General features: G+C 39.8%; 1 protein-coding gene across 1 annotated transcript in view; it reads right to left on the bottom strand.

The window, feature by feature from the left end:
* Window positions 1–26,134, bottom strand: part of LOC118338439 (glucosidase 2 subunit beta-like) — a 121,859-nt gene that overhangs the window by 81,940 nt on the left and 13,785 nt on the right. The window contains exons 7-9 of the mRNA XM_035675738.1: window positions 22,454–22,520; window positions 18,329–18,407; window positions 3,343–3,429 (exon numbers count right to left, since the gene is read on the bottom strand). Of these exons, the coding sequence (XP_035531631.1) occupies window positions 3,343–3,429; window positions 18,329–18,407; window positions 22,454–22,520 (233 nt within the window). The remainder of the gene's footprint in view (window positions 1–3,342; window positions 3,430–18,328; window positions 18,408–22,453; window positions 22,521–26,134) is intronic.

Genomic DNA, 26,134 nt, shown 5'->3' on the forward strand with positions numbered 1-26,134 from the left:
TCTCAATGTAGCACAGCCTATAATACACTCGTTTCCTAATCAGGTTTTTGATGTAGGCATCTCGGTCACGTCATTTTCAGCCATATGTTCAGTTCACACCATTATTCGATTTAAGACTTAAGATATCCAAATGGCAGTGAAGAGGTACGGAAACTCAAATGCCTACGAGTGGTTGACGTACTGAAAAGTGTCACACTGATGTTTAAGTGTCATACAGCAGCTGACATGTCTCCTACAGTAATAGAAGCAATGCTTAAGATTACATAATAAAAAATATCAAAACTTTTCAGGAGCTGGTTTGCGGGTTGTTTTGCATATAATGATGAATAAATCGAATCCATCACAGCAGCGGAAAGCTGTAAAACATAAAACATTTACAATCCAATAAAACTTTTCCACACATAGATAAATGTGATGTATAAAATCAACAGAAGAAAAAAAAACATATACGCAACAAACAATAGTAAAAGTACAGAAACTTGATCCATCCATCTTCACGTTTCACCTCAACTAAAGTAACAGTGGTAGAGTCAAAAGCACATACATCATCATACCCTGTTACTGCATCACATCTTTATATGGTAACTTTGAGTGCACTGAACAACAACCAGCCTATCTATACCTAATCTAGAAACACAAGAAAGAGCTTTTATGTGTCACAAATTGTCATATTTAAAGATACAATGGCAGTCTGAAGGATGTCCAAACAACCAAGCTTTTCAGTGCCTTTCAGCCTTTACTTGCTCTATAGCCAGGCCCATATATCAATAAAATACTAACCAGTATAGAACTAAAAAAACACATCACACACAACACTTGTCATCTTCAACACTGTGAGGTTCAGAGAAAATTGACATCTATGTACATGTAGGGTCATATTTGGACACATGTCAAGCCTTTCAAATGGCCTGCTTGGCTTGAAATAATGACTGGAACATGATCAAAGGTTATAGACTGGGATTGAATGAAAAAGAACAAAATTTTTTGCTATGCAGACAGGTTTTTCACTTATATATTTACTAAATTCTAATAGGTTTAAAGCTAGCTTTGTGAAGAAGACTGATTGAGATTAGGCTTGCAGAAAATAAAGAATAAATAAACATATACATTAAAAGCTGATTTACAGCAAGTCTTACAGGCCAATCAACATTTCTTTGAAGCATTTCAGTCTTCTCTTATCTTACAGACAGCCGACTGTTGCTACAAATGTATCAATGAAAGACCAATGGCTATGTTATGAGCACCTTGTTCTCTTTCTTTTGTCAGTTATTATATATATATATTTATGTAACATTAATGCATTGAGCTGGTTTCCCTATTTTAATACATTAAAAATGGTTAAAAGGTGCTTAAATTCACCATCATGTTGGCAATGACGTCAACATATTTTAAATGATACCCTGCCCTAATTGTGCCAGGGCAAAAATAAGATCTAGAAAGGTCGTACTTTACACTCTTCAGTTGCTAGTCCACTAAGCTTTTATTGCCTTTTATTTGATAGAAGCAGCTTGAAGAGAGAAAGGAAAGTGGGAAGAGAGAGGGGATGACATGCAGCAAAAGGCCACGGGTTGGAATCGAACCCAGGCCATTGCAGTAAGGACTCAGCCTTTGTACACAGGGCACACGCTCTACCAGGTGAGCTACCAGGGAGCTCAAGGGCTCTGAAACTAACAAGAGCAAGGCTGCATTTTGGATGCCGATTTATTTTTGAGACTTCCTTGGCTTCTTCGAAAAAGAGAGCATGACGAGAAAAGAGGCAGTTTTGGTGATTGACACCAGTGCTGCGACTGCTAACAATAACAGTGCTAATAAAATCATTCCATTTCAAGTCCATATGTATTTCATTGGTGTTTTCATGAAAAGCCGGGGGGCAGGAGTTTGCCTTTTTTAATTTTAATTCTATGTTGGAGCTACACTAAAAAAGCCAGGCGGATGGTGAAATCTAATCTGAACCCCAATGTTTTTTTGTCTATGGAAATGACGAGCTTCTTATCGGCAGAGTGGGTTATTTGAGCAGATCCTCGCTGTGGCTTAGCGAAGGGACTCAATCACTGCTGCCCGGCGATAGGCCTCACTTTCGTCCTCTCCCTCTCTCATCTTTTTATCTGGAGAAGCGGAAATGAAAGGATGGTATCTCGCACTCTCCGCGTCCTCAGTTCAGAAGATGGAGAGAGGCACGGACATTTTCTTTTAGGCCTTAGCTGTCAGATGAAAATGTGCGGTTTATAAACCTGTGCTGAGAAAGAAGTATGTCGGCAGTTTAGGGGCTCTAAATTAACACGGACTCAAGAATGGAAGGTGTTATGAGGTTATTTGTGTTGTGGCTGTCAAGATAGGATAGAACCGTGAGATAAATCTAATCACACCGTGGTCACTAGAAGAACATCACTGCATCAAGTCACCAGCGGCTACATTTACAACTCTGGAGTAATCCAGCTTTTGCACATTTCAGTTAAAGAAATACAATTTTTCCTCATTTTGTGCTTATCGTCTAGATATTCTCTTGTCTCGTCTTGTTTTGTTCCTGGAGGTTATTGCACGCAGTCAGTGAAGATACCAGTGCTTTATTTTCCCATGTACATTTATCTGGCCATTGTTAGGAAGTTGTTTTCAGCAGCTCTGTGAGGTTGTACTAGGCACAGTGTTGCTTTGAGGTAAATGGTATAGTGTTAGTGGTTTCACTATCTTAGTTTAATGTGTTAGCCTGATAACATTCGCTAATTAGCGCTACACACAAAGTATAGCTGAGGTTAGTGGGAATGTCATTAGTTTTGCAGATATTTGGTCATAAACCAAAGTATTGGACAAATTAATCTTTTACCACAGCGATGGCACTAGATTAAGGCATATTTCATTCAATACCACAAATATCAACTTCATGGTGGTGCTAGAGGAAATGTCAAGGTATCACCAAATTAATTACATTTCCACCTCTGGGTAACATGGATATTTGTACCAAATTTCATGGCAATCCACCCAATAGTTATTGAGACATTTCAGTCTGAAGCAAAGTGGTGGACCAAGGGACTGATTCTACAGAGCCATGTTGCTAGCGTGGATAAAAATACATACACATTAATACAATTAAAATCAGTGACACGAACATGTACAGACAACACCGCTGCACATTCGTGGGGAGGGATGCTCCAACATCCACAAGAACTACAACTAGCCACTACTGAATGTTACTCATGTCCCCACCCAACAGTCAATTTTTCTCTGACATCAACAACAACTAATCCAAGGAATCAAGGAATCAAGGAGTGAATGACAGTTAGAAGAAATGAAAATACAAATAAAAGAGGGGAGAGAGAACGGGAAATGAATAATGATGGAGCTCACCTTGACACTGTCTCCTTTTATCAGGATGTCCCACAGTGTGTGCTGAAACTCGGTGAGATCCATCTGATGGCCTCCTCCCAACAAAGCCTGGGGGGGGGGTGAGAGGTAAGAGGTTAAGAGTCATTTTCATATATACAAACACGTTCAACATGCCAACGCAGTGCGTGAATCAAACATGGACCGAAAAATTGTCTTAACAGACACTCAACACACAACGCTTTCCTTCTCTTGTAAATTCTTAATACAGCCTAATACACAACCTGCGCTACGAGTGTACACATCTTTTCTAAAGCACATATACATTCTGACACATATCTTAGGATGCACACAATCTCACATCCATTGCAGAGTGCCTGCTGGCCCCACAGGTATGAGCTTATAAAAAGTGCATTGCATAACTGATAGTAAACTGCACACCATCCATCTCCCATTCAGTTCACCTCCCAATAATCCCCACTGCCATATCTGCTTATCTATTCAAGTCACTCTCTCATTAAATCAGCTTTTACAGCCAAACGGAAGAAGTTTACTGCTTATAGAAGTCAAATACCATTAATCACGGAGAAGGCTGTAGTTATACAGATAAACTGCATGTTTTAATTCACTGGAGGACAAACACATCATTCCTCCTATCTGAATAAACTCCTGCAGAAAAAAAAACGGGGGGGGGGGGGATTGACAAGAGAATTAATCTGCTGTCTTTTGCCTGCTGAAATGGAAGTCAGTGAGGCGGTGCGTACCAGTGGATGCCCATCAGTCACAGGACCTTGTGCAAGGCCTGAAAGAGCCGAATGTGATGCTGCCACGCATTGGGAGGTAAGGAATGGGGACGGAGGGGTGGAAGGTGGTGCAGCTTTCAGTGTTTATTCATCTGAAACAGTGTCCCCTGGAAGCCATTTTGGCAGCGATGTATCACAGCAGGCACTGACCTTTAGATACTATGCACAATTAAGCTAAGCTAATAAACACGACTGTGGATTTGGACATTTGGACTGGAAGGCAGGTGCTGTGAAAAGTTCTTTTGTGCTTAGGTAGCCTTTTCAAAGCCAAATTGAAATGTGTTTGTTTGAAATGCATACAAATCATGCTGCATGCACCCAGAGAGGAAATGAGCTGAATGCAAGTTTTGTTTGAGGCTGAAGTTCACAGTTTGTTATGCAGTATTCAGTCTTTATCTTTTGTTACTGGTGACATGCTCTTTGTATCTTGAGTTCGACCTTTGCTGAGGAATAAGCAAAACTGTGGCTAGAACTGAAAAGTATTACTCCATTAATCCATTAGTAGATCAACAAATAATTTAATCTGCAACAGTTTTCATTAGCACTTTATCATTTAAGTAATTTAATAAGCAAAAATGTCAACTTTTTACAACTACTACAATTACAACTGTAATGAGCTCCAACCTTGTCCATGTTAATTTACTGAAATATAAAAACTAAACTATGTCTGGCTAACAACAAAGGAACCAGGTGTTGTCTGCAGTGCAAAATGCTACAATTGTGGGAGAAGAAAAGAAAAGAAAGTGAAAAATTCCTTCAAAATTGTCAGAGCCGTAGCCAAACTGTAACTTTAAGTAATCTCATATAAACTCTTGCGGTTAAATTGCACATTAAGCATGAATCACTTTTACGCAGCAGTACACATAGTCTGTAAACTGTATCTGAACTTCAATTGAGATCTGTGAAAATTTAACAACACTTTTGACAAATAAGCTCTATAGTTGATTTAGCCAAACGAACACGAGGGCTGATAAAACAGTATGCAAAGATATTGCCTTACAGAGAGAGAGAGGGGGAAGAGAGGAAAGATCAAATAACATTGTTACATACGGCGTTATGTTATTTGATAGATCCAGCTGGTCCCAGAAGCACAGTTCTACAAATACCACTTATATCCACCTGGCAAGAGAATATTGGGTTTCTAGTCAGAGTTATGAAATGCATCACCTTGCAAATATGTGGAAACAGCACAAACAAAAAGATGAGACATTTATTACCATGAACCCACACAACTGAAAATATTACCACTCCCACACAGTATTAAAGCACATACAGCATGTGTGCATACTGAACGTACACAGAAAGTCACATATGTAATAAAGCTGCCAGCTACTTATGTCATTTTGCCTTATCTAAGCATCTCTTGTCACTCAATTCGTGCTTTTATCCTTCGCTCTGTCAAGTACCCGGGCGACTAATACAGCAGCACGGCATGCTGTTCAGATAGAAAAGTACTCGCTAGTGATCCCCTTTCAGGCCCTTTGACAGATGAGGACAGAAACATCGACCAAAATAATAGAAGTCAGAGGCAGATTTCCCAAGGTAGCAAGAACACTGGTCATCTTAGCTGATACTGAATGGTACATACAATCCTCCCGGGTCCAGGGGTCCAATTTGAAGCCCAGATGGTTTTCACTGAAACCTTCCCTGGTAATTTCAGCTAGGACCATTCTGGAACAAGTGAGCCTCAACTCTCGAGTCTAATTTGGTGATCAGAGATTATTCAGGCAAACCTGGAGTGATTGCTTCACACTTCTCTGTGGAATTACGCTATTCTTCCACCCCAGCAGTGGAAAACTATATTTCAGGCTATGAGAAATAACCATAGTCATGTGAAAGATAAAGGTAAAATGCCCCACATTTGTAGCAAATATTAACAATTTGTCAATAAAAAAAGAAAAGGAACATGATACCACATGAGTGAGGGAAGAGATGGCAGGCTATTACTGACAGTATAAGATAAGTATTAAAATATAACTGGTACAAGTGGGCTTTTTTACAAACTAAATGCATGTTTACAGTAATTGTGACTATGCATTAATTGATACATCCCTGGAGCTGATAAGCCACATAATAATCTCGCAATGTACCAGCCTGATCAGGCCACCTGAGGCAAAGTAATTAGGTAAAGCAAAATCAAACTTAATACTCTAAAGCTTTTTGGCTAACTTCAGTTCTATCTACTGAGGCATAATCTTAAAGGGAAATACTGACGCAGTTGAGCTTTCAGCTTATCCATGTCATTCCTTTGCTTGTATATATCTTAGTGTTCTGTATGCCAGTTACAGTCAAAAAACTAATTCAGTGTGTTTAGACTCAGATTCAGCTTGAACTTCAAAGAGACTTGGCTTGGGCTATAGAGATACATGCTTTTCAGGTAACAGCCTTGACTTTTTGGCATATTTCTGAGGTATGTGCTATACCACTGTGGAACAGCAGTTCTTAAAGAACTGGTTCATTCATCAATTAGCCAGTTGGCAGGAAATTAATCGAAACAAACTCAAGTCGAGTTGATAATTGAGCAAAAATGCTGAATATTCAATGGCTCCCTTTTCTCAAATGTTTGGTTGCTGCATTTCTGTGTTTCATATCCCTTTAACTGAATATATTTGGGTTTTGAATTGTTGTTGTATTTTCTGACACTGTAGACTAAAAGATTCATGAATTAATTAAAAACTGAATTTGACAGATTAGTTAAATGATAAGAACAAATCCATCTATCATCACATTCATTCACACATTGTCTTATTTTAGGCACATTAAAGTGACCCCAAAAAACTAATATGTATAGTGAAGGAAATAAATCATGGAGTAAAGATGTTGTTTTCCCAGTAAGTCTACTAGAACTGCAACAATCGGCAACAATTTTAATAAAACCTAATAATTGTTTTAAGTAATTTCTGAAACAAAAATGGCAATTGAACTGATTTCAGCTTCTCAAATGTGATTATTTTCTGCTTTTCTTACACTCCTGTGATTGTACACTGAATAGTTTTTGACTATTGGTTGCAAAAAACAAGACATCTGTTACATGGGCTGTTTAAACTACAGTGATGTGTATTTTTCACTAGACCAAACAATTACTTGAGAAAATATTCAGCAGATTAATCAATAATAAAAGGTTTACACTGTGCCATAATGAATAAACCTTTCAACTTAAAGGCTACAGAAAAATATGTCTCATAAATGAGTGGTCACTGTGGCATTTATTTATCTGTAGAAATGCATCACCATAAGCTCTAACATAATTTAAACAGCCCACCCATGTGCAGAATTACACCATGCCTATTTCCAGCACAGCTCGATTTCAGCCTTTGATTATGTAAAAATTAGGTGATGTCGTTAGATTCTTTAACCATGCATTAGCAACAGGGCCTCTTTTCTTAAGATTAAAGCAAGAAGACAGGCAGATGGATTGATATATAGCGCCGCATCAGTCTATATTTTGCTCAGTATCCGGGCCCAGGGAACATTTCATAAAGGCCATAGGGTCGGCTTATCACGGAGCTAAATGCCAATGTAATTATTAGTGTCTGGAGATAGTGGAAAGGGAAGCACATCCTGCGGCAGTACACCATATTTAATTAATGAATGTCACTCTGTAGAGGGAGTGAGGGGAGTGTGCGTGAGAAAAGAGAAAGGAGCAGGGAGGCAGCGAGTGACAACAACACTGATCCTGCATTAAGTGCACAGGCACACAACCACACCCAGTACATATAGAAATGCACTCTATAATAAACACAGGAGACTGAGATCATACGAGCATAAGAACATGAGTATAATCAGGTTCTTATTTTAACCTTTGTTATAAAACATGCAACTATATAGATGAAGGAAAGTGCAACAGGTGATTTCACAACACTGTCTCTTAGGAATTATGTCCATAACCCCAACCCCTGCAAATAAATGCTAATGGTGTTCCTGTACTAGCTCCTGTTTCTATCCAAAGGTGCAAACACCTGACACACAGTCGGTATATGAGCATGTTTTGTAAAGCAAAATATTCCTCTATATTTTCAGTATTAAATCTTTAACTAGCGCCTAGTGTTGGATGTTGATACAGAATACACACGAGTGGTAAGGACAGTGCGCGTTCAGGTGTACAGAATTGCCACTGCAGAATTGCGCGTGGGTGCGTTTTTACCAACAACACAATGATAATAAAGTCGGTTCACAACAACACAGTTTAGTGACAAATCAGCTACAGACCCAGTTTTGAAAAGAAAGTGACTCAGTGAAACTCCAGACTGTTCAACTGAAAAACACCAGAGCAGATGTTGTTCATCAACAACAGCAGTAACACACTGGTTTATATTAATATGTGCATCAGTGATGCTGTGCTGTGTTTTACCCGTGTAGACCCGTGAATGATCAACTGTGCATGCCGCACGTAGGATACAGAACCCTTGTTGTTTGACACGAATAGCAACACGAAGCAGGAGGACTTCTGTGAGTGGGTTTTGGAGTTGGTTTAACAGTGAATATTGTGGGTAGAAAAATAGGTTTTGGAGACATTTGGTGACTGGACAAACTTACCTTTTTTATATACTGGGGGTTCACGTCACCAATATATGAAGAATTAAAATGTGTCCTCGTCTTGGCTGGCAACAGTTTGCTGCTTTATTTGTCTGTAATATTCATAAAAAACATAATCCAGGTGGCATTATGTTTCCCAATACATTTTATTAGCTCATGCAAAATAGAACATCCTGTCTCCTTGAAACTAGGTCTGCATACTACTAATTAGCAACAGCAAATAAGACAATATGAAAGGAAATATAATGCCACCTGGGTTATGTTTTTTATCACCATAATGAGAAAATGTTGTTAACTAGCACGGGCAAGACAGAACATATCAGTAAGTAAGAATCTCATTTGTTTTCATACAATATCCATAGCAACTTGTGCATTATTGAAGTCTTCATGTTTAGGCAACCCACAACACTTGGTTAAGGTTAGGGAAAAACAATGGTCTTGTCTTCATACAGACCAAGTTCAGACACAAAATGTTTACTGGATAAACATTTAAAGAAACATATAAAACAATTTTACCTCAAAGTAAAAGCTTCAATACTTGTAATAGGGTGAACAATGCCTCTATCATCCCCACTCTGCCCGCCGTACGCCTGTTCCCGCACAATGTAACCCACTCGACAGACGCCAACCTTGCTTGATGTTTGGCTGTGTTAGCAAACTAACTCTGAAACTGAGGCGCCAAATCACAAAAAATACCAATTCTTACAAAATGTTCCTTTAAGCAAAACTACAACTTTTCCCTAATCTTAACCAAACTGTTTTGCGGCCTAAACCTCATGCATGCCTCAAAACGCAGTCTCCTAGTGTCAAAGTCCTCACCCTGAATGCCTGCGTCCACCACAACTACCTGCTACATTTACTGAATTGTCAAAGTCATAGTGTAAATGCAGCATGTACTACTGTAGAATATAAATGCTGGAGGAGAACATATTTTAATGGCAGCCTTAATATTTCCCACCACAACGTAATTGGAAAAACAAATTAGTATTATATGAACATAATTTCAGGGAGACAAGGTTGAAATTGTTTTATTGGAGCGTAATTCTGGGTAGAAAAAGGAGGAACATATCCAATTATGATATTCTGATATGTGATTGACAGCTTCATTAATTAGCTAGTTAGAATTGAAAGAATGGCGATGAGCTGTGCGTGGAATATATTATTAAGTGTAGTTTGTCATTTAGCTGGATTTGTGCCCACAAAAAGCAAGCGAATTCCGTGTGACAATGGCAAACAATATTTGTATTCATAGCACATTTCAGCCAGGCATCAAAACCAGTTGGGTTTGATAAACAAGAACTAAAACAGGACTGTGATCATTTATTTGACCACAGTGGTATGTTTGGGGGAAAAAATCTAAGAAAATCTGGTTGACCACTTTATAATCTAAGTCTAAAAGGGAAATAAAGCCTTAAAAAAGATAATGAATTCCATGCTCTGCTAATACCTTGGCTGATATTGTATTATACTTGATGTGAGCTCATTGCAGTTTGTTTTACTGCTTGTAGGTACCCCAAAATCGATGTGGTGGATCTACAAGCCCATACCATAGCCCGTCTCATCACTGCGGTAAGAATTCTGCTTTTTTGTTGTGTACCAGGCCAACGCAGATCTACAAAAGAGTGAACAGTAAGTTCAAATCTGCATACAGAAATATCCTCTAATAGCTTTTTGGTGTCTAACTGTTCGACCCAAGTTACTGAAATAAATATGGAGACAAGAGAGGTGCACACTCATGCCACTGCTGTTCAGTAACAGAAGTCTGATCTTACTTTGGTGAAGGTCGGAGGGGTCAGGTGTCCTGTCTCTTTGCTTTTCCTGCTGTCAGGAGCGTGCACGCAACAGGCAGCTTGTCACACAGGACGCGAGCTTCCATGATGCCCCCCATGCTTCTTTTTCGCTCTTTGCTCCCCCCCCCTCAATCACAACCCCCTATCGTGGAGTGCTACTTGAGTCATGACTACACCTGGGACCCTCTCGCCTCGGTGCCATTTCTGTCATTGGATCAGCTGCTGACTCCAGCCCTGTATCCCCTGTCTTTTGTTCTCTGCCCACGTGTTAACTCTGAACTGCCTGGAGAACAGAAAAGGAGTTGAGGCAGCTATGAAAAAAAAAAAAGAAAATAGATCAAGGTCCTGAAAATCTGCAAAAAAAAAAAGATGTCTCTAAATGTTTCTTATGCAACAATTTCTATCCCTCTCACACATTTCTTCTGAAGGCGACACTCCTCGGCACACAGAAGTGGGTATTCTTGTTTGGAAACAATAGCAGGCGTGCTTCTGAGGCAACTGTTAAGCTATTGCAAAGCAGATGCTTTTTTCTCTCGCCAATCAATTTAACACCTACACCTCCCCTCTCCTCCTTCATGCTGGCTTTGGCTCATCAGTTTTAAATGGCACAAGGCATTCTTGCATTGTTCTTTTGACTTACTCAGAGGAAAAGAAATGTGTCTGCTGAAGTAACAGCCCTAATCAGCGATAGGTTGGGTCAGCACAGACGAAAAGGAATAATGCAAGAGAACATATTACAAAAAACAATAACACACTGTTGCAGTATGTGAGGATTCACTGGTTTCTTATACTTTTCTAGAGGCAATTATATTTCAGAGAGTCTGTAAAAACAGGATGAAGATTTGGAAAAAAAAAATGTTTCCCCTCTGAATCTTGCGCTAGACAGAATTGCAAGGGAAAAAGCCATCTGTGTCTGACTCTTATCCCTGGCTTCTCCGGAGCCTGGATGAGCCTGAGCCAGCAAATGTCAGTCGGATAAAGACCAAGCCTGACAGACAGACACAGGAGTTTTGTCATTCTGTGTGTCATCCCTTTGCTAGCAAGCCCAATCTTTGCCGGTCTCAAAAGCCCTGAGATGATGGGGGAAGGAAACATTCTCAGGGTGAACGTCAGGTTGTGTAACTCCTTCAAGTGCCACAATAGCTGAAACGTTGAGGACCGGCACTATTCTGGTGCCCCTGCGGCCTTTGAGAGCTTTCATTATTGTCTTATGTGCTGTTGCAGCAGGGTCACCATGGAAACACAAAACACATCAACTGTTTCTCCACAAAAGGACATGAGGTTCTTCAACAAGATGTTCTTCCAAGAGTCAGTGGTCTGTCTGAGGTCAGAGGATATTAGATGTGACTTGATATTTAGAAATAAAATAAAGGATTCAGCAATCCGTCTGTGAACAAATACAGTTCAGGCTCTATTGTTAGCAGGATGAGCGATGCTTTAGACAGAAAAACCTAACAATAAGCTTTCCTGTGGGGGTGGGCAATAATTCAATATTACTGTTTATTGACTTTCAGTATTATTTTCTTGTGATTATTACTTATATCATGTTATTGTTTAACAATATTGTGCTGTTTTCGAGCAAAATGCACAAGAAAAATAATGATGTAATGAGTATTCTTTTAAAATGTTTGAAGAGTTCAGTTGGATTGGAACACGGTTTATTTTACTGAATATCAGTTGGTTCGTTTCCGCCTGTGTCGCCAATTAACCTGCATGTCTCTGGGCAGTGGAAGAAACCCTTCTGCTGTGAGACGACAGTAACCACTACACCACCGTAACGCCCATTTTCTTTTCAGCAATAGCCATTAAATGAATTTACACTCTGTAATTACCAAGTTTGTTTGGCACATTTGCTACCCTGTGCTGCTCGACAAGTGTTTGCTGCAGTATTAAACCACAATTGTTGTTACCACAAGTAACCACAGGTGTCGCCAAATCAACCAGGACTGAAATCTTAAGGATTAAGATGAATGTATATAAACTAAGCCGATTATCTACTTTCTGTCATTAGCATAAGTTAGAAATAATCCCTCTAAAATGCTCCTGAAATGTTAGGGGGGTATTTATAGACTGCTCCCACTGGTAAAACATCCCTTCTGTTCTTGTGATACAGTAGAAGATCACTGATCAATGTATTCACCTGGGAGGCACTAGCATAGATTGTCCCAGAGGAAACCGATGTCTATTCTCCGTGGACGTTGCTCTGTGCACACTTTGTGTCCTGTTCTTGGGAGCTGCACTTACACGGGTGCAACATCAATAGTATTTGTCAAGTGGTTAAAGCTGATAAGATTACAAATGATTGCCTTGAGCTTGCTTTAAGGCTGGTTTGTCAGTAAAGCATGTAAGACAGCAATGGAGTCAAAGCGGTACAAACACAGCTGTGTGATTCAACTTCCTTAGGAGTGACAGTGTGTTGTATTTTTTATAAATCAAGCATTTTCTATTATTTTTCATATTTTGTCAAGAAAACAACCTGTAAATAAGAGGCAAGTAAAGAAAAAATGATTAACAGAGAGAGTAGGTAAAGAAGTAGACATAGACAAGCATACAGATAAATAAGATGCCTCTTAATATAAAACACCTCTGTCAGGACTTGTTGGAGCAGCATAAAGTGATGCCTCTTCACTTTGCTCCTTCCCTCTCTTGCCTTTGACCTCCCGCTGGTTCCATTACCTGTGCCACCCGCGCAACCTCGAGCGCATCCAATCACGACAGTTACATAACAAAAGACGAGTGCAGAGAAGATTAGAGGCGCCGGGGAAGAGGGCAAGGCAAGAGATTGAGGAGTGTCAGGTGTGCAGCCTGAAACAAATAAAAAAGGTCTTTCACAGTTACCACCCAAATCATTCCCTGTACCCCTCCTCCACCTCCCCTCACTGTCCTCCTGTCTCAAAAGAACATGACACATTACAGCGTTTTTTAGCAGGTCCGTTTTCTCTACCTCAGCTCTACAAACCGCATATCACTCCACCTCTGGTTTTAGCCTGTCATTTCACATTATATAACTTGAAAGCACTCCAGCTGGGAAGCAAAAACATGACGCGTGTGATGGGAGGTGATGAATGGTACTGAGGGGGGAAAGGCGCAGACAACCCCCTTTTTTCCATCAGCCCAGCTAGCCTCTTATACCCGGCAGGTTTTTAACACAAGACTATAATCTTGTTGGAGTACAGAAACTGATAAGCAAAACCAGTATATGGCTGCCAGTGTTTACTACCATGACTCTGCTCGCCTGCACATACCTAATTCTACCATCTAGGTTGCTCAGCTCATACAGTGTAAGCTTTGTATGGTTTACCTTAACTACTCTATAATCCACAAGCAAACGCAGCCTGGAATGGCAAGCCTGTGCATACACTGTAAAGTAACATCATGGCCTACATCCATACAGTAGGACTGAAATCATAAGTACAGCTTAGGTCTGCAGATATCAAACTTCTAGGTTACTCTCTGTGACGCAAGAGCATACACTGCTCTAAAAAAAGACATTTTGTAAAGTTAAATACAGACAGTCAAGAGAAAACCCTGCTCTTATAGTCGCACCCAGCCGCACAACTCTCCTCAGAACACACACGTATAAATCCTCGAATCAATACGAGCTTACGAAACCTCCCTATAAATGCATGAAAAAGGAAATTCTTGGAGGCAGATTAGAATTGTTCTTTTCTGAACGGAAGAGATCTCTCTCTCTTTTTTTGAGAGCGCAAGGCAGGAAAGCAGCACCAGAGGCCCAGCCCATGACAAAACAAAGAGATTAAATGACCTGTGAATGTGACTTTCCATTTTTCCATTAGCTCCCACTCAACTTAGAGGCCTGCTGCCCCCTTCTGGAGGGTGGTGAGACAATCAGGGCGCAAGATGTACTGTAATGCCTGCCTCCTTATTCATGTCGCTGTGATTTAAATATACCCTTACCCTGGGTTGATTAAATGTGCAACAATTACAGCTAGGGTTGTATCTGGACTCTAGATGTAATGGGCAGCTTATATGCTGCAGTGTATGGGAAGTCAAAAGCCATATAGTGCATACTGTATACAACACTTTAAAAGCATACACACTTATTCAATATGTACCACTACATTTCTTTCTTTACCAATATCTTGCACATTCAGGGAAGATCTTAATTATTGCCTTTGAGATCAAATAAATGGCTGAAATCTGCCCTCTTGATATAAAACACAAAAACAGAATGCAAATACGCCGGGCCCCCTCTGAAGTGAGATTTCAGCGTTGGCAAGGGCCAAATGTCAACCAGCCCAAACAGATGGTGTGAAGAGCCGGGCCGAGTGGCTGACCTTGGTTGCTGGTGACTAGGGGTGGGAGGGGCAACACGAGGCGCCGGGTGTTTGTTTTTTTTGCGTATCAGTGGATGTTGTGAACATCAAGAGAGCTCAGTGTTGTTGCCAAGATAGAAAGGTGAAGTCGCGTTAGGCCAGATTGCTTTGCAGGGGCTTTCTGGCTCTGTGGGATGCTGTCAATCTGTCACTATGACAGAAAAATGTCAGAAATGGGTGAATAAATGGTATAGGGATGGTTTTTACTCTTGATAACTACTTTATGGGAAGTATATGGGCAAGGTTTTTCCAGATTATTTTTGCTAGCCATTCATTTGTATTTCTTTTTGGACTATTCATTTAATACATTTATTAGTTTTAATTATTATTTATAAATTGCCCAAGGCAACATATTCTTGTTGTGTTCCAACAGTCCAAAAACCCACAGATATTCAATTTACAATTATATAAATCAGAAAAAGCTAACATTAGGTAACCCAAAACCACTGAAAATGCTCAAATTTGTTGGAAGGTTTTGACAATTGACAATGAATCGACTAATTGTTTCAGCATTAATAAATTAATTTGTATTTTATTTAAATTTATGATGCCAATTTTAGCTTTGGAGACAAATTTGTTTTTTAAAGTACTTATAATATTGAGTTTCAAAGTTTGTTCTGATCAATCTCAATCCCCTTAAATCTCTTAAAGTGATGGGGAAAAATGGAAATGTGACAATTCCATGACAACTGGGTCAAACCCATCTGCTGTCAGAGGACATTAAATTGACCTTAATGTGGCATTGTTTTGTCAACCACCAAATAATAAATGTAAACTCTAAAGTCTGAATGAGAATACACTACAACTTTCCTTTCATATCGAGCACAAATGTAGTATTTAGTCTACTCATGCTATACCAAACAGGATTTCTTAAAAGGTAGTTATAGATGTCAAAGAGTTCATTATAATGAGATCTTTAAGGTTCAGTTTTTCTCCTTTGTCCATGCACCACTACCTCCAAACTACACTGTCTTCATTTCTGCCTTGTTACCAATTCATCTACAGTATATAGGAACCCCTGGGGTATAGCCAATATTATTAAACTGTGAAACAAGCAAGATTTCTATACCGACTAGCAAGCTGTTATGGGAAATTCCCAACCTCTCATGCAACTACAGCAATGTTTTTCATCTACACACACAGAGTGAAATACCCCAATCTTTCCTCTTATCACCACCAAGAAGTGGTTGAACACCAAAGGTTGAAGTTTTTCTTTTTTTTTTTTTGGATTTGATTTGTTCATTTTCCTGTTCAAAAGAAAAAGAAAAACATATTCTATATTCAGTCTCTCTCCATTTCTGGTAGACTGAGTAAGGGGGCTTTGAAGGGAGGCAGGTGGGTAGTAGATGGATAAGTGAAATTCACCTCTGCACAAATGCCTATTTCTTGAGAGAAGGCAATTTCCACCGGCTCCGTTCACCAGCACACAGCTATAGTCCAAGCTTGGTCACACATCAGTGCTTGTGAGGATGTATTGTCCCTGTGGTTAATTCCAAAAGAGAGGACAGTCCTCTCTTTGCAAGATTTTTCTAGGAGATGATTAAGTGCAAATGCTTCAGTTTGAGTATTGAAGTGATATCTGCTCAGGTCTCTATGCTATGTTTAACGCAGCGACAAAAGGAGACAACTCGACAAGAATGGCACCATTTTTCCTCAAAATGGCAAGACATTCTTCTTGGATACCTATGATTACCCTCTAAATGTGAGAGAACTTGAATCTACATTAACAGTGGTTTCTACAGGAATGGAGGGCTATAACATAATGATAGAATACTGAGGGAGCGCCACGTCAGAATATCCCTTTTCTCTCCCGAGTGGAGTGCCTCCTTTGATCATCAAATTGTTCTCCTGAAAATCCTCTCTGTTCTTGAATTATCTGGGCCGCTGAAGTGGAAACTGAATTTTCTGTGGAGGCCAAAGCTTCTTAAGAGAGAGGAAAAAGAAAGGGGAAACTAATAAAAAGGTGTGAAAATGACACAAATTGAATAAGTGTGCAAAAAAAATAATAATATGGCCCTATCCCTGAGTGTGACAGAAGAAAAGTAATCAAGGTCTTCAGACATTACAACAGATGAGGAATAACTCTCTTTTCCTTTCTGTCCACATATATACAAAAATAAAACAGAATGAAGACCCAGTGTTATTGTGTTCATTCAACAGCATGTATTCATCAACATGAAATGGGGTATTTTGAAATTTAGGGTATGCACTCGCTGTGTACAGCAATGTAAACGCAATATTAAAGTCGCCAGAAAATGCCCTTAAGGCGTTAGAAAATAATTAATAGATGGTTATAAAGCAAAATCATTTACCTAAATCCCTCCCAGTACACAGAATTAACTTCTGGTATGGTACAAGTGTTGCTGCCCTTGGACCTTGATTAAGGTGCTAACACAGGGCCGCTTGTCAGTCCTAATGTAAATTGCCTGTTAAGTACTGTCAATGACACCCAGTTTAATTTGCCCAGCTTGATCACCGTTTGTTGTGGTTGCAGTTAAGTACACATTTTCATATTCATGCATATTCATACCGATTCATCCTCCTCAGATGCAGCTGAATTCATTAGGAATGCCTCCCCGTTAGCCAGCAGTAATAACAAATGAACGCTGATTTTCCCCATCCGTGAGTCTGTCATGTTGGTTACAGCTTTGGTGAGGCTTCTGTTAATATGCCAACACCACAACAACCAGACAAATTTTCTATTTAGACATTTTCCTGGAGCTAAAATTAGTAAGCTAATGCAAGACACACACTGTCACCCCTGACAGAGCGGAGGACATTTCCACACCAACCATAAAAACAGCTAACTTGATTTGTGAAAAATTCGAACATCTCTGTAAACACATTTACAGCAACGTGACAACCTACTCACAAGCTGAACTTTTCCTGCCCTGCAGTAGGAGAACCCAGCAGACGTTTTTTTTGTGTGTGTGTGTGCGTGTGTGTATGATTGTGCATACCAATTGACATTTATAGTGGAAAAAGGAACAGGGAGAAGAAAAGGTAAAAAAAAAAAAAAGAAAAAGAAAAAATGGAGCTCTAGCCATTCTGTTTACAGCCAGAGATTTTGATAACTGCTGGCTGGTAAGAGGGAGGCTCAACAAGTTTAAAGTGAAACAGACAGCCCAAATTCTCTCACATTGCAGTTTGGGGGGGGGGGAATCACCGTTGGGAAACTGCACTCGTCCTGTTCAGAATTCAAATGAATGTGGAAGGGACCCCGTTGTACGAGTGGAGAAAACAGTGGAGGCAGACAGACAGTCAACCCAAGCAAGATACAAATATCACAGTGAAGGCAAGGTGGTTGTAGATTTATACCAGCTTGTTGTTTAGCAAAACTGAAAAATGCTACCTGACTATATGGCTCTTTATGTTATACTGTACATGCTACACAATGTTGTTTTTGTAAGGGAAACCAAGTACCTTAAGGTCAAATAGGACATGGATTTAAGCCTAGCAAAACAATGGGCCTGGGTGAAGGCAATGGCCACTCACTAACCTGCCAGCACTGTATTATAAGCTGTATGAATAAAAGACAACTTACCACTGCTTCATCCTCAGAGAGAACCCGCTCCTCATCATGGACGAGTGAAACTTTAGCCTGGACTTCATCCACCGTTATACTGTTGTGTAAAAAGAAAAACATATGAGAGCAGTGTAAGTTAGTATTTTGGTAAAATGATTGGTTTGTCAGTTAAAGCCAATTCCTTATAAATAAAGAAAACTCCAGGCTCTTGAGATAAGCTGAATGAAAGTCTTTCTGATAATTTACTAGATTTCCCAACTGTGAAAAGTGAATTAACAAGATGTGGTTAGTATATTAGCATTCCTCACAGTTTAAAGCACATTTTACAAAAGGCATAAACTTTAATGATATGATGCAAAAAACAACAAAAAAAATTACGAGGCCTTCACCACTGCAACCACAAAGCTGTTCACAAGGTTTGTATTCCAGAGCACCTAGCCAGCAAAACATTTGTACTGTACTTGCTATAAGGGAACTTGAACTTTACAAGTAAGGAAAACCTTTGAGATAATGAATTAAATATTGTACTTTTGGACCTTTGTGATTATACAACACATGGACTATGGTGCACAAGCTGTTTGGAGTTATCAATGAACCAGTCAGTATTTTTGTTTTTCCTCTGGAGATGACAGAAAAAAAGCAGCACTAGCTAACTCGCTGTATACAGAACTGCAAACAAACTCTGCTGCTGTTTCAATTGATACGAGGGTAAGTTGAACATTTTCACTTTTGGGTAAGCTCGTTCTTTAGGTCAGATCGGGCTTAGTCAACATTGCTGTGACTCAGATTCTCTGTCCTGTTAGTCTGTCTCACTCTGAGACAACACAGAGCAAAACCGAAATCACACACACCACCTCTTATCCCAGAACACTTAGATCTTCTCTTCAGCCATTCTTTCCTTGCTGGTGTCTTTCTTCCAGAGGCTCCACCTAAACTAACATTACTGAGCTGAGATAATGACTGCCTAGCCAGGATCAATCCCAGGAGTCCATCAAAAGCGGAAGAGCAGGCAAACATACAAAGCGAATAGCTTGTTCCACTACAGAGGATCAATGCTCGGGGTAAGTGCTGGAGCAAAACAATGGCTCTCTCCATTGTGAGGCGGCACCAAGGCTGCAGAGCCATGACTCTGAAAACACGTGTGAAGAAAACTGGCTTTGGCCCCAATCACTGAGGGCATCTACACACATATATATAGGGCTAGACCATGGCGTCATAAATGTAGGTGCTTTGCGATGCACACCTACAGTGGGTTTGACAGGAAGAGACAGTAATAAACATTAGGGAACTCGCTCTCAAACACACTTATAATCCTGACAGAGAGGAGGGGATAAAAAGCACAACCTGTTCGTGGGCCTTTGGGAGGCTCCATCATGGTTCATTTCCTGAAGCAGTTGGTAGACTCTATTTATAGGCCAGCATACTGGTACCAGTTAATCCTGCACTGGCGCTGCCAACTGCCTGCCAGCTGGCACAGTGGGTTGCACTTGTGTGTGTGGTGCTTGGGAAGGTTTGGGATGTAATAATGGTGAGGAAGTCCAGAAGCTACCTTAATGACCAATGTGTGGGGAAGATTTTTTTTTCCCCCACATAGTACAAACTGATAGAAAGAAACTTTCAGACTGAGCCTTTTCTAACTAACTCTATGAACCTGCTAATCCACAAATCACAGTTAATATTTATAATATTTGTTTTAAAATACAATTATGATGATAATCAGCAGCCTGTTAGCTTCTGATATATTCCTTTATGTGTTTCAGAGTGAATTCAAAACTTCATGAAAAAAAAGTGTTGGCATTTTTGTCATGAAGCAATTATTAGTGGCTAAATGGACACAAAAATGAGATTAGTTCACAGTATAAATGAGAGAACAATTATCTGTGAATCTGCATTAAAGATAATTAGCAATTCCAATCGAGTGGATTAAGAACGGGGTAGTGTTTTGCTAAGTGTCATTAGGGACAAAGCCAAGAGCTTTTTTGTACAAGATAAAGAGTCTGCAACATGCATGCTAATCCAGTTCAAAGTCAGCAAATTGCCTGGCAATGTGCAAGCATCAGGTATACCGGTGACTTTGGACTTTGCATTTATCCTAACGGCAACTAAATCAAGCTTGACACTTGGGCGTGTGAGCTGCAGAGCTTTTCATAAAAAAATGGTGATGTAGCATACATATACAAAACCTCCACCTCCTGCTTTATTCAAATGAGCATCAATACATGTCCTGCCTCAAGATGGCCAGCTCACCGGATCCCATTGACTGACAGACTGAAACAATGGCTGTATAGAAATAAGCGGCACTTGCAGATATTTCAGCTTAGTAATGTGTTTGTTTAAGCGCAGCCCATGGAGAGACACCGCCTGGGATGGAGGGGATAGAGTGGATGGATGGAAGCAGAGCTGGGGAGGGAAGGGGTAGGGGATTGGGGGGGCAGAAGGGCTGAATAATGGTACACATCCAGGCGCAGGAATGCATAAGTGGGCACATAGCGCTCCCTGGAAAATCGCTGCACAAGCACTTCGTCCTCGATGCAGCCATATGTTTTATAGCGCTTTCAGTTTACTATGCCCAGCCCCGCTTCCTTTCCAGGAGAATGTGCCCAGTTAGCTTAAGCAGTATTGATTTTTTTTTTGTCCAGGCGTGGTGTGGGAAGGTGAGGAACGTGAGGGTGGGGATAGCCGGGGAGAAAAAGCATGAAGGGGACCGGCTCATTGGATATCATGCGCTCTGTTTTTCTGCAAGCTACCAGCAAATTTAAGTATCTTGCTTGAAAGCAAAATAGATGCCATTCTCTTTAAAGCTAGCAGAGGTTAAACACTGCTCACGACAGCAAGTTAGTCAGCCTGGGTGGCTGAGGGGAAGCTGGGGGATTGGGCAGAAGGGGGAGGTGGGCGACAAGTGGGTCTGTTGGGACTGGAAGATTAAACAATGCACATCCGGCAATGAATTAGTTTTTAAAGTTTGCTGGAGAACAAATAGGTGTAGGAGTTTCAGGGAATGAGATGTGTGCACTCAACTCAGACTGATGAGACTTCGCTGCATCAGAACTTAAGGTGGAACTAATGAGTGTAGTACATATACATATTGATGTGAATGAGAAACATCTGGTTTATAGCATGAGGATATAAGCTGGAATATAGGTGAGAGAAATGTCTAAACAGAAAAATATTAATCATTATTTTAATCCAGTGTTATGGATCTTCTTCATCTTACTCATCTTTTATGTTGTTTGTGTTTCACTGTGCTGTATTAGCAGGGTTTACACTCGAGGACGACAAAAATTACAAGTGAGTGAACATGACATCTGTGAATCTGACATGGTAATATTTCACCCCTTATCCACATTGACAGAAATTACGGGTTACCTTTGTTTTCATGCACAGTGTTGTCTATAAAACTAAATATGTGCCCTACAGCAGGGTTGTTTTTCATTTTTTGAGCAATTTAGTGTAATTAGCTGGGGGCTATTAAATTAATTAGCCGAGTTTGCCATTGAAAAGGCTTCTCATCTTTGGTAGCTCTATCTTTTGAGATGTTAACTTGTTTTTTGTAGTGTACTAAAATGACAATGTCAGTCATTTCGTCAATATTTGAGCACAAAATGTGCCGCCGCTATATTAATTTCACTTTGCTCATTTTGGCATCCAGTGGTTAAATTATGCAGTTCAGTGGTAGAAGCACATGTTCAGGGACAGTAGATCATTTGGTAGGAAAAAGGAAATATAAAGCTAGATTTGAAACCTTCAGCCTTGTTCCTTTTTCTTCACAATCCCCAGCCTTCATGCCCACTCTGGTACATTTTTAAAACTGCACAGTAGGAGGAGAAAAGCCCAAACTGAGAGCAAATACGCTTTAAGAATTTCTTTAGTATTGGATTTCATAGAAATCTAAATACTGTGACAGAAGCCTTTTCACCCTGGCAAGAGTAAAATCCTAAGGGGAAAACTGTTTCAGTATAAAAATATCAGTGGTGGCCTCGAAAAAAAGACTAATATCTAAAAACCGTTTCAACATTATTTTAAAACTATTAATACAATAGATTTAATTTTCCTTAAAGTGGGTACAGCAAGGGCAACATGAACATGAATCAAAGCCACAAGGTTTTCAACCGTCAACAATTAAATAATCAGCATGTTAGTTACCTGCCATCTTTATTGCTGTCCAGTAACTTGAAAATGCTGGTTACTGTGCTGTTCTGACGTCTGACACCTAAGAAGAAAAATCATATGTGGGTTAATGATGGAGGTAATATTATCTTTATCTTTAATCACCAATCACTGCTATGAGCACTAATCCATTTGAATGCAAACTGAGAGGCAGGGATGAAGAAAAGGACAGAGCTGGAGTTGGATTTAAAAACATGGGGAGCGGAGAGGGGGTGGGGATGGAGGTTTTTGGGCAATCAGGCAATGAGTCAGTCACGCTGCGCAAGAACATTTGGTTTCCCTGTAGGAAAAAAAAAGCATGTCAGAGTCCAGAATGCAATCAGGAGGCTTTGTGCTGTAACGGCTGGTATGACAGTGATTTCCCTCTTCTCCATTCATATTCACAGGCAGATAAAAATGAGACGCAAAAACTTCCTCAACCCCCTTTCCAGCGAGCATGTGACCCCAACTGATTCATTTTGTGAATCGCATTCATTGGAGTGGGAGGGAGAGGAAGTTCTCTTATGATCGGCACTAAGCGTCTCCCACATCATCAGCTGAACGGAGAATGTAAAGGGGCAAACTGATTGGCCCCTAAGTCTGGGGAAAAGCACTTTACATAATGCTAATTGCGCATCCGCCGCAATTACCTTTCCGTACTAATTACAGAAAAGCTAATTGTGAAATTAGCATTTTTTTTCCCAGTGTACAGTAGAGCGCCTGTGTTGAGCGTGTGCTGTAGGGGTGCAAAGAACATTAAGAAAAAAACTAAACCCCCAGTTCATAAATGCAGCCTTGCCAAAATGAAGCTTAAATTCACATTTATAAAGCCATGCTGCTTTTTGGATTTAAGTTTAAAAAGATGCAAGATTGTACTTGTCACCCACGACATGAGTGGAAGCAGCACACGTCTACGAAGAAGCCAGATTCCTCACCCCCGTTGCTGCCTCAAGATTTGCTAATATTCCTCTGCACTACACACAGCATCTGTCATATTAGTGGCCTATTCTTTTGTTTGAACGGCGCTCTATTCCCAACCTAATGCTTGACATTCTCAACCCATCCTCTAGTCGCTCTGTCTCGCAAAAATGAGTGCACAAAGGAGGAAGAGAAATGGTCTCATCCCTCCCTCTACTGCAGAGCTGTAGCTATGAAAAACAACCATAAGGAGGATAGATGGAGAAGGGAGGAGAGGAAGGCAGAGAAAGAAATAGACGGGGTGGGGGCAGCGGGGCGTTGTGGTGAAAAGGTAAGAGGAAGAGTGGGGAAGAATGTGGAAAATAAGTGAGGAGAGAGTAGGAGGGCGAAGAAAAAAAAAAGAGAGAAAGGAGGTTCAAGACATTGGCTCTTTAGGCCGATGGCACATATAGGGGGCTATGTTTACTAATGGACACCATCACTCATCCACCCATGTTGCCCTGGCGATAGCGCAGCACACTCGTAAAATAAGAGAGGCACAAAGAGAACAGAGAAAATGGAACATATCAGCAGGAGACTGCAGATCTATGCCTCGGCTACAGACAATGTTATCCGCACAGAGCTTTCTTTGTTACTGTATGCTCTGCACTCCAAGGCTAACAAAACACACATTTTGCTTTCTCTTATACACTATTAAGCAATATTTCCAGGTAGGAAATTATCACTTTCTCAGGGAAATGCTTTGAAATAGGGATCAAAAGGCTGCAGGTGTTGCACTGAACTTTTACTTTAGAGAGAAGAGGAGATACTGTAAATATAGAGATAGAATCTGCAAATAAGTGTTTTAACCTCAGACGGTGTGGGTTTCCAGCATCAGACTGCATCGCATTCAGAAAAGATTGCAGCACAATAAGAACATTGCAGTGTACCAGATCAATGTCTTACTGATTTCAATTTATTCACAAATTAATCAGGGCTGTGATTACAGTTGCTGAACCAATTGCCTCATTCTCAGCACTCTTCTAAAGATCACCACATGATAGTATTGTAAGTGATTTTCTAGGACATTAGTAACAACCTAGAGCTGAGGAGACAGACAGGTATCAGAAATTAGACAAATGAATGTGTAGAATTTAACTATAAAATTATTATTTTCACAATGCTTGCCTTTGCCTACTTCATCTTTACATTTAGCTTGTTTTCTGGATACATATATAAAGCACAGATCATGAACTCAATTATGTTTGGCAGCTGACTTAAACATCTTAGATGCTGGGGATATGAGTGTGTGAAACTAGTAGAATCATGAAATGTTTGGCACTGGATCTGTTGTATCTAAGGTATCTCAGGGGAATTTTTCTGACACCCTCAGAGACAATCTGGAAGACAGATATCTTTTCCCGTATGTTATATGTTTCTTAATATTGCCCTATGCAAAATAGAGGGCCGCACGCACTTATACAAAGACATATTCCACAAAGATATTTAGAGTATCTGTAATGGTACAAGTTTAAGTTTTACCCCATTTACTGTTACTAGCCCTGATCCCTGTATATCATGAATGGGGCTGTTTGAACACTTTGTGTTATTAAGGCAGGATTCAACTTTCTAACTTTTAAATATATTTTTGACAATCTCTCTAAAATCAAACACAGATATCTCGTTTAATGAACTGATTATGTTTTACTCAACAAATTGAACAGTAACTTTAGATAGGAGCTTTTTATAAAGATATATTAGTGAAAGTGTGACACTAAAGGGTTGAATATACTTTAATCATAATGTGTCAGAGCAGCAGAGAAAGCCAAAAGTAAAAACTGCAAAGGTCTGTATTGTAAGAGGAGAGGTAGGTATACTGCAAACCTATTTGACAAAAGTATGAGTGACTTATTAAACTCACTAGCAGGGTTAGCATGACCTGATGGGCTGAGGAAAGGTTGTCAGGTTCAGATTAAACCAGTGATTCTGAAACTGGGGTCAAAGGATCATTTGATCATTAGAGTATAAAGCCATAACACCTACTGTTAACATGTGATGTGTATGTGGAGATATATTATCTGGTTAAGTAAACATGCATTGCAATAAGGAATCCAAATGCGATGAAAGAATGCTTTTAACAGCAGGTGTAAATCCAAAGGCCTGTGATCAGATTCAATACCAAGATAACGTATTCAGATTTAGATTGCATGTTTCTACCAGGTGTAAATGGGGGGAACTGGGAACTGGCACATTCGCATGAAATACCCAATACTTCTATGGCTCTACACCATCTCTGATAAATAGTCAAATAATTTTATTAATGTGGTAAAAACAATAATCATCTTACTTTAAAAACAATAAATCTCCCTTAGGATAGGGTATGGCGGGGGGCAGATAGGCGTTTGTTATTCTGTGAGGATTTGTTTTAAGTGGCATACATTCTTTTACCAAATTCTAATACATTTTTGACAATCTCTCTAAACTTTAACACAGATACAGTATCTCATTAAATAAACTGATTATGTTTTATTCAACAAATTGAACAGTAACTTTAGATATTCCTCCCTCCGCTGTCCCTTGCAAGCCCACCTCCCTATCCGGCTCATGTACTTTTAGATTAAAGTACATTCAAGCCTGATCTAATCGTCCCCGGACTTTCACTTAATATCGCTGCTTAATAAAAAGCTCCTGTCAGTTACCATTCTAAAGTTACCTGTTCAATTTGTTGAATAAAACATAATCCAGTTTATTTAATGAGATACTGTAATCTGTGTTAAAGTT

The sequence above is a fragment of the Morone saxatilis genome, unplaced genomic scaffold (assembly GCF_004916995.1).
Source record: "Morone saxatilis isolate NCDOM2014 unplaced genomic scaffold, NCSU_SB_2.0 Contig4, whole genome shotgun sequence".
NCBI classification, from domain to species: Eukaryota; Metazoa; Chordata; class Actinopteri; family Moronidae; genus Morone; species Morone saxatilis.